This window comes from Montipora foliosa, chromosome 10, assembly GCF_036669935.1.
Source record: "Montipora foliosa isolate CH-2021 chromosome 10, ASM3666993v2, whole genome shotgun sequence".
Taxonomy (NCBI): Eukaryota; Metazoa; Cnidaria; class Anthozoa; order Scleractinia; family Acroporidae; genus Montipora; species Montipora foliosa.
The window spans coordinates 25,100,113-25,110,112 of NC_090878.1; the positions used below are offsets into that span (position 1 = coordinate 25,100,113).

Below are 10,000 nucleotides of genomic sequence, written 5' to 3' on the forward strand. Positions count from 1 at the left end.
GTGCGAGACCCTTGTTTAAAAATTCGAGACCGAGGCTTTTTTTGTTTCTATCAAATTCGAGCCCGAGTCTTTACCTCTAAAAATCCGAGCTCGAGACTCCAATAGCTAGAAAGTGTAGCGTCGATAGTACTAAAACAGCATAAAATGCGACAGAAATCTCCGACAGAAATCTCCAACGGAAATGTCCAACGGAAGACGAGATTTACCATTCCCCTAATGAATGTTGTTTCACAACACAGAAACCGTGGCATGGGATCATTTTGCAAATTACTGAAAGGATGCATGCATTTAAACTTGGAGGCTCCCGAAATAAAACATGCTTTACGACTTGTAACCAAAAGTAAAAACTAAACTGTTAAGGGAAACATCTCTTTATTAAACATTAGCCTGCGAGCAGGCCCGTCTATTGAAGCGCTCGCTCGATACTAAGCCTACGTGAAACCCAAATAGGGCCTGCTCACAAGCTGATTAAACATCGATCTAAGAATTCTAATTTGCTTGACGTTTTCCAGGTTTGCCACGCGTGTACAAACTGCACAATATTCTTAACCTCTGTAACGGAATATTTGTTATTTGCTTTCATGAATTTTATTAGCAGTAGGGCAAATGGATCTTTTAAATCCGAAAACCAGTTTTCTGGGTCTTGGTTTTCTAGGTCTTGGTTTTCTAGGTCTTAGGTCTTAGGTCTTAGTTTTCTAGACACCCCAAATAACTTCGCCGATTTAGATTATATTCCATGGATCCAAATTCAGTCGGATATATTGACGACAACAGATATTATGAAAAGCTCACTCATGAAAATGGAACCTGCTTTAAATGCTTGATTTGTCATCGAACGTTGTCGAGGAAACATCGACACTTACTTCTGTCCACCGGTTTGTCGCCGCCTATAGCAGTGTCTGCATTTGAAGTATGCAGATTTCGAAGCACTGAACCAATAAAATCTGCAGTTTCAAAGCTGCTGTCAATGCGTTCAAACCCAGAGGCAAAGGTAGAAGGAAAATATTATTGGGACAGTGTATAATTTGGGAATGCATTTAACAAGAGTCCTGAAGGTGTATTTCCTCCACAGGCTCTCTATTTTAGCCCAATTATTTGAAGGTGTGTTGTGTTGAATAATCAAATTTGGTGAAAATACAGAAGTGTTGACATGGAACTAAATTTTCTTCCCATGATTTTCATATTGGTCTCTTCATTTAAATATTTTAATTGGTTAGAGAGTAAGGACCATTAATTATTTTTGCTGTTGTTTAAGAACTAAATGTGACATTCCAGTGTGTAGATAATAAACTTGTCTAAGTTAGAAGTACAGAATGTGAATGAAGTCATGGTAAATTTCTTATTGAAGTCCATCCACCCTTTGTACCTCTTGCCTTGGAATTCTCAATAATTCGCAATATTTCCCAGTGGTCTATTATTGACCATTCTCAAAACATCTTAAAAAATCCCCTTGTTGTCTACTGCTGTCTTGGAATTGTTGGGAATTCCTAGAAATTCCCAGTAATTCCCAGCAGTATAGTTTAATTTTGCCCCACCCCATAAGTTGCAGGATTTTAAATTTTCCATCGTGCTTAAATAAAGGCTGTCTGTCTGCTTCACGTTATTCCTCCATTTTGAAACGTAACAACAAACTGGTTCCCAAACCCTCTTCAAATGACAAATGTGATCAATAAAATGCTTTTTTCTAAAAAAAATTGTGGCCTGTGTTTTCTCCCCTTCAAACACTTTATTAATTGATCAAAGTTTTTCTCGACTTAAAAACCTCTTTTTCTTGAAGATTCTTCCGAGCTGTTTGTTATAAATGGATCATCCGCTGGCTAATTGGTTACACTGGCAGGGATAACACAAGGCCATTGCCAGCCCGTGTATATCATGTCATAAGGACACAGTACCAAACCTTGAATAGTAAAGTGAAAAAAAAAAAGAAAAAAAAAAAGTGGTGCATTTATATAGCGCCTTTATCACAAACGTCTCAAAGGCGCTTTACAATGATCAATTTACCCCCAGCGGACTGGAAGCATATACAGGCGCAAATGGCAGCCACTTCTAAGCAGTCCATGCATGCCGGTACTCATAGAATAGACATGCTGGTACTCATAGAATAGACATGCAACGGGCTACAATCCAGCAAATGCCGTACAAAGCAGATCATAAAAAGGCTCTTTTAGGAGACACCACATCCTCAATTAAGTCATGGCCAACAATAATTGTATCAAGCAGTAAATTTAGGGTCATAACCAGTAATGCCTGTTACGGCTGAGTATACTTGATTTTCCCTTGATGCTATGGGTGAAATTGCTTGTTGTTGATAAATTTTCACACCTTATTGCATCTTTTTAAAAAAAATTCGAGCTTAGGGTATGTTATGAAAACGTTTTAACTAGAGTCCAGGCTCATTGCCGAAAAATGCGTAGAACTGTTTACAAACTTTCATCTTGCGAACGAAATGGCGTGTTTTCTTCAATTTTCAGGAAGAAAAGCGTTTCAAAGTAGTCAATCTCTTTGGCATTTGTGGTAAGGAGCTGCTTTATCACTAATATCAGGCATTTCTTCAATTTTATGCGGAAAATATCGTAATTGTGCGGAGGATGCGGATTTACGGAATTATGCGGATCCGCATCACCGCATCCTATCAGATGCCATGTAAGGTTGAGGAGAACAAAGCTACAGGTGACTCAAAACTTCATCACAGCCCTGCTTAGTATCGATTTGAGAATACGTATTTTTGCAATAACAATTTTGGCTGCATTGGCATGAACACTGAAGAACAGCAAACTGTGAAGAAATTATTTGAGAAATCAATGGTAAGTTTCAAAATGTCTCAAAAACTTCCAAGTTCTATAACATACACCCTGAGGCTGACTTTTGGGAAACCTGCAGCATGATTGGCTTTATTTATTTATCTATTTCTTTCTTTCTTCATTTAAATGTTGACAATTTACTGCCAATGTGTTTGATACTTCAACAATCTCTGAATCTACTCAGTAGGACTGCAGATCAGTCTCTGGGTTATGCCCAATCAACAAAGTCAGTTTTTCTTAAGTTCCAAAGACCTTTCATAATGTAGGTGATGGGCTGTACTCTCAAAATGTTTTCAATCCTGGGATCACAGTACAATGGTTATGTCTATTTTACTCTTAGCAAAACAACGAACAATTTAGGGAGTGACATTCTTTTTAAGTAAATTTCATGTAATATAAAACCCTGTCACTGACTACTTTAACCTAGTAAAAGCAATCATTCTTCTCGCTTATTGTGCCGAACATTAAATTGGTACTGATCGTGCAGTTTACACGTGTTATCCATATGAAACAAAAGATACTTTTCAAATTATGGAGGGACTACCACAAGAGATCATTGTGCATATTTTTTCATACTTGCCTGTGACCTTTGTATTCCAAACGGTTTCCCTCGTTTGTAACGAATTTTGCCGTCTCACATACGATCGTCACATGGTTATACTAGCGTTGGACATCTTAGCCAAAATAGACATCGGCAGGAAGAGATGTTTGAACCAGGGGGCATTACACAGACTTTTACACGTGATTAACCTGGCACTGACTAATATTGTGAAGTCACTCACTTTGCAAAATGGCAGAAGTCCTCTTTCACTCTGGTAAAAAGTTCATCAATGTTGAACATGTCAGGAACAAGATGTCAGCTGCCTAAAAACATGATTCCATTTGGGCAACTTCGGTAGTTGTACACTTCTAGAACTTCTATTAATGATCAATTTCTGAATCAAGTTAGTAGGATGTGTAAACATCTATATTGTTTGAACATTTCAAAGTGTTTTAATGTGACACAGGCTGGCATTTTACAAGCATCCTTTAACCTCACTGTGATAAACATGGCCTTTTGTTGGCTTAGCAGAGAAGCTACCCTCGTCTGCACATGAGGGATACATTTAACAAACGATGCATCGGAGGCTATATCCACTTTATTTCCAGACGTCTTTGAACTTGGAATTCCTGTCATTTGTGGTTTTTCCTTTGGAGAACTCTCATGCCCAAATGTTTGTTGCTGGTGTTCAGGAAGTGACTATACAAGACAAGACAGAGGCCAACTGCAGTCGAAGGCAACCTGAAGGCTCCTTTCTTTCTCTAGACTTTAGTGTCCAGCACTGCTTTTCTTGAACATATCATCTTGTCACAATCGGTTAAATCTCAATAAATAACTTTTTAACCTTAAATCTCGCCTGCAACTTTACATTTATTTAAAACGTGTGCTTCCGTGCTGTTAAGTTGTCCACGATTCCCGGGTGCTTGCTTAGAGGAAATCTCATTGACGGTTTACAGAGTCGTTATTTTTTGTTCAGAATATGATACGAATTCTCTGTGTGACAAACTTGGGCAAAAAGGTACGGAAACGCATTTTACGCAAAACGAAATATCCTCTAAAGGAGGAGGATATTTTGTGAAGCACCGCCTGGTGGATCCATCTTTAAGAACAAGATGGACATGAGGGTCTTTTACGAGACTAAAAGGGATGATGATGAGTTCGTTTCAAAGGTTTGAAACATGTGGAACACAACGTTTATGTTGTGTGGCAACATTCAAGAGCGCCATTTTTCAAACATTGTGCCGTCATGAAAAAGTCTGCTGCAGAAAGACTGAAGGAATCTAAAGAAAGAAAAAGGGAGCAAAATAGACAAAAGGCACAGCGCTATTGGGATAAAAAGAGAGAAAAACTTTGGGATGCTAAAACAAGTGACAGCTGTGAAAATACTGTGTTGCCTGGACCATTTAAATACTGGAGCACGAAGAAAAGAGCTGTTGACAAGGTTAGGCAAATTTTACCAGTTACGCCAGAAAAGAAGGCTGCAGTTGTTTTTGCATTGGTGGATAGTCCGAGTAAACGATGAGCAACTCTTTTTCCTAGTCCTCCCCTAGCCTGTGAACAGGCCTTTAGTCGAGCCGGGAACTGGGGAGCGGGAAAAGCGAAAAGGCCTGTGGACAGACATTTGGGGCCACCGTTCCACGGTACCCGCTTGCATCAGATCCTGATGCAAGCTCCTATTGGCGAGAACACTGACTGTTGACAGGTCTGATTGACATCGGCTTTTCAGTCGGCACGTAGCACGCGATTTGAGTAAACAGCTCTTCTCCATAAAATATCGCATCTCGATTTGAGTAAACAGCTCTTCTCCATGTTTAACATGGCGTCTTCTCGATTGACCGATGAGCTGTTTGAAAGAGCGTGGAATGATTCACTGAAGGATTTCCCTCACATTCCATGCCTCAAGGAAGAACAAAAGCGCTGCTTACGATCCGTGGCAGACAAAAAGGATGTGTTTGGAATTCTTCCCACAGGATTCGGCAAAAGTCTGTTCGTTCAATTGCTACCGCGATTATCCAGAGAATTGTGGAAACTGGAAAGAACAACAGTCCTGGTCGTAACTCCTCTGGTTGCCATCATGAAAGATCAGGTCGAGGAAATGAACCATTTAGGACTGAAAGCGTTTGGTATCGGCTTGGGCGACGAACGATCAGAACGTGATCTGCTTTCTAGCCTTCTGATGTCCGCATTGACATTGTTTATGGTAGTCCAGAGAGTTGGTGTTCTCCCGAGTGGGCAAAAGCACTAAAAAATGGCTTCCTCGGGAAACAAACTGTCTGTTTGGTTGTGGATGAAGTACATGCCATTTCTGCTTGGCAAGTCATTTGATGTCTTTTATCTATGGTACTCACTTTGCTTGTATGCGCTTAAAACGTGTCGTCTTGCTCCTTCGCTCTTAGGAAATTAAACAATGCATGTCATTAACGCAAATCTTGGAATTCATGTTTATTTCACTCACCTTGCTATTTACCTAAGAAAGTTCTGTCGGAAAGCTTTAAAGAACCAGGCATATGACAATTTCATGATAAGGTAAAGCCGGAAAAAATGGCCCTGAATTCTAAAGTTTGGTGGTTAGTAAAATATACAGTAAAATATGAATGATTTCCCAGCCCTGTTTGATTGCACATTGTAATATTATTAAGACTCATGATTTACATGTTATTTTCAATATACGTACTTCTGGATTTTTTAATTTCCTGCCTTATTTCGGTAAGCTTTCTTACAATTTATTACTTTACCACAACAAACATCAGAACTTAAAGAGGCCTTATCATTTTTATTAGTAGGGTGAGGTGTCTGTTAGCAGCAGGGGAAAGAGACAGCCATTCAGAGAAGCCTTTGCTAGAGTGAAACACATGCGGTCTTTTCCACCTGGTGTCCCTGTTCTTGCCCTAACTGCCTGTGAAAGTGAAAGATCGGTCTTGCTTGTGGAAATCGTGTGGAATGGTGAATCCTGTAATTGTTGATGTGGCAGCTAATAAGGACAATATTTGCCTTGAATTCTTAAGGATAACAGTGGAAAAAGAGGCCCTAAATAAACCTAAAGTGGATTGCCAGTATGACTGAGAAACAGAGGGAAGAAACACCCCAAACAATTATATTTTGCAAAACGTTTAATGATATTGCCAGTGTTGTGAGTTATCTGCTGATGAACTTACGTCAGAATGCATTTGTAGAGAGGGAAGGTGAAAGGCTGCCATTACTTGGAGTTTATCATACAAAAACTTGGGACACGCACAAAAAAAAAACAGAGGAAGACTTTAAGGAAAGTGGTGTGCAAAGAGTTGTCGTGGCAACGTGTGCTCGAATTATGGGCATAAATTTCCAAAATGTGGAATATGTCATTCATTATGGTCCACCACATTCTGTCACTGAAATCATACAGCAATCTGGTAGAGCTGGTCGCAGTGGCCAACAGGCATTTAGTATTGTGTACGCCACAAATCGACAGTTGTCACAGTGTGACAAAGATATCAAAGATGTCACGAAAACTGAAAGTTGCATGAGAATTGCACTTTATCAACACTTCCAAGAAGACCCAACTTCCAAAGATCCGGGACGTTTATGTTGCACTGTGCACAGGGAAAAATGCAAGTGTACTGGTGGTGGCTGTGCCATGGGTGAGGTTTCCCACTTATCAGCCCCTCAAGACCCAGAACAATCTTTGAATCCTTCAACCAGGAAACTGAATGCAGTTGATAAAGAAGACTTGTGTCTGGCTCTGAATGAACTGAGAGACAAGTATTCATCTGGAATAGTTTCCTTATTTCATGAAGAAACATGTCATGGTTTTTCATTGGGAACAAAATGTTCAAGTCTGTTTGTTTTGTGAACAGGCAAACACAATGCAATTAGTAGCAAGGACCTAAAAGTTAATCAGAGGTCAATAAGATTTATTTTTTCCGGGCACCACTTTCAGTTATTGTTAATGAAAACTTGTATTACCTCATACAGACACATCTTTAAGTGAAACTCTGAAAATGTAGGTTCAATATCCTCAAGGCATTCAAAAGAGGTATCTCCAAAATGATAGGTCCACTGAACATTCCAGGCACTGATCTCCATGCATTATTGTTGGATGAAGAATATCTTGGCCATCTTTGGCAACATACTTCTCCTGAAGGTCTTTTACAATATCTGCCATTTCACCTGGTTTCTTTGAATTCAGGGACTGCAATCCAAGCAGGCACTGTGAATAAACAAATACAGAAATGACAAAGATGGCATTTTTAAATATGATTCAACCTGTCATAAATCATGCTAATTTCAGTCATTGATTGTCATAATATATTCTCTTGATGGGATTTTGAATTGTTCTGGCATCATACCTGTCAGATTTTTCACTACATTTTGTTCGTGATATTTCTCATATACACCAAAAAGCTGAAAAAAATTCTATAATTCGAACATTACCTGATCTGATTTTTTTGACATTTCCTTAGTATGTGAATGCAAAATATGGTGCTGTACACCGGACTTGAAAGGAGCATAACAAGGCATAAATTCAACAATTTTCCGGTAAACACGTGGGACCAAATCACAGCAGACCTCCTTTTGATCAGTTTCTGATGGTAAAATGTTGCACATTTCAAGCTCTGTGACTTGCATCTGTGGTTTGTCATAATTTAGCGTGCTGTCAGGGTTTACTCTATTCTTCACTGCAAATGCATGAGTCCAATGCAAGGACTTGTTTTGTGATGCCTTTGTTTGATGGCGTGCATGGACAGTGAAGTCGACATTATCTGCCACAATTCTGAAATATATAAAAATTGTTGTCACCAGTATGAACAACATTGATATACTTGATATACTAACATCATTATACTAACATCATTGTGTAAGACTACCATTAGCCTTCTTATGTGAACAAATGTTACCCAATTGCAACTATCCTCCAACTCACTTCTGTGTACCCAGGTGCCACTAACAGCATTAAGAGCCACAAGAAAACAAGGAAGAAAAAATATAACAACACTAAATTTTAGTTCAGGGTATATTAAGTACTATTAAAAGGCACCATTTTGTTGCAATGAAACCAATAAAAAGGATATATTTTATTCTTTTTTAACAAGTGGATGGCTAGCCTCTACAAGTTTAGCTAACTGTTGTTCAAAGGCATGTTTCTTAGCCAGGCCTTGGTTTTTATTTTTGCCCTTCTTCCAAGATTTTCCGTCTTTTTCCTAAATTATTGATGAGCCTGTCCACAGGTTCCCTTTTCCTGGGCAATTTTTCAAAGATAATAAGGCTTATATTTTCCGACAAATATTTTTTTTTTCCAAGAGAACATTAAGAGAACATTTTTAACTGCAAACACCAAAAAAAAAAAAACAAGAAAAAAAAACACTGAAACACGGATGTAGGGCAATGCCGATCATTGAAAACGTGAAGGCAAGAAATATATAAGCTCTAGTTTGTACTTACTTGAAATGACTAATGCTTCCGCGAAGGTTATCAACTTGCTTTTTGAAGCATATTTACAGAGACGTTTACTGCACTTCCGAGTCCTTCACTTGAGATCGGACCTGCACTGACAGAACACTCTTTTTCTCTGATATCCTTCAACGAATTCAAACAATTTTGGTAGGTCGCCTCGTCGTAGTGCTGGAATTCTTTGAGCTCCTCAACACAACTGAAATTCATCGAGCACTCCGTTAGACTTTCTTTCTTGAGAAGCTGTACCCTCTGCTTTGCCTCTTCCAAAAAACGGATCATCCACTCTTTTTCCTTTGTTTCCTCTGTCCACTTCAACACTTTCTCATCGAAGTTTCCACCAAATTTTTCTTGCATATGAATGCACGATTTCTGAGACACGGTTAAAGCCAGATTGTAGCATCTATCCAAACTCGCCGCCTTCACACCTCCATGAAGTAACATCAGGCCATTTCGGTAATGGTAAACACTTAGTTTTGGGTTGCATTGGTGAAGACATACTGATGCGGCAGCACATATTGCATTCTTTAGTTTTGGCTCCACGTCGCATTTGCCAAGTTCACTCAAGGGATTTTTTTTCAGTGTCGCTGGCTTTCCAGACTTGCAAATCGCAGCAAGTAAACAAACCAACCGCGGACAAATTCTACACAGTTGCTGATAGTACTGCGAGTTACTGAAAGTAGATAATGAATTAAGAGACGAAACTCTGAGCATATTATCGGATTGCTTTGAATAGTTTACCACTTCCAACAAAGTCAGCTTAGTGTTTTCTACAAAAATGTGAGACTTCATGGACTCCTTGTACATAGGGCCACTGCTGCTGCAGAGAAATTTCCTTTCGCAATATTCTTCACTGCTTTTATCTCCCCAGGAACAGTGCACTCGTGTTCTTCCACTCTTCCCGTGTGGGTATGCAATGAAGATCTAAACAGAAAAAAGTAGAAAATTCTAAATTAAGGTCCCTCATGGTGAAAACTACCCAGAACTGAAATCCAAAATGAAAAAAACCTTTACGACTGTTCTTGTATGCCCTTGTGGAATATCCATTGATTCCTGCATTTTTTCCTCCAATGTCAGAGGACTTTCCTCTTGTTCTTTAATTTTCTCATTGCTACTTGTAAAGGTAAGGGATCTGTGTGAAGTTTTATCTGATGTCGACGATTTCTGATCAACTGAAGAGCAGCGAATTTCCGTGGTGATAATTTCATCTTTATTTCGTTTACCCGTAGGT

At 39.1% G+C, this 10,000-nt stretch overlaps 1 protein-coding gene across 1 annotated transcript; it reads left to right on the forward strand.

Moving 5' to 3' along the window:
- Positions 1–5,158: 5,158 nt before the first annotated feature.
- On the forward strand, positions 5,159–5,587 carry LOC137972675 (putative ATP-dependent DNA helicase Q1). Its single transcript, XM_068819404.1, has one exon. It carries the CDS (start codon positions 5,159–5,161, stop codon positions 5,585–5,587), a length of 429 nt encoding a protein of 142 aa, XP_068675505.1.
- Positions 5,588–10,000: the final 4,413 nt, after the last annotated feature.

Coding starts and splice junctions, on each gene's coding strand:
- LOC137972675 (XM_068819404.1), top strand. CDS start 5,159: ATGGCGTCTTCTCGATTGACCGATGAGCTGTTTGAAAGAGCGTGGAAT.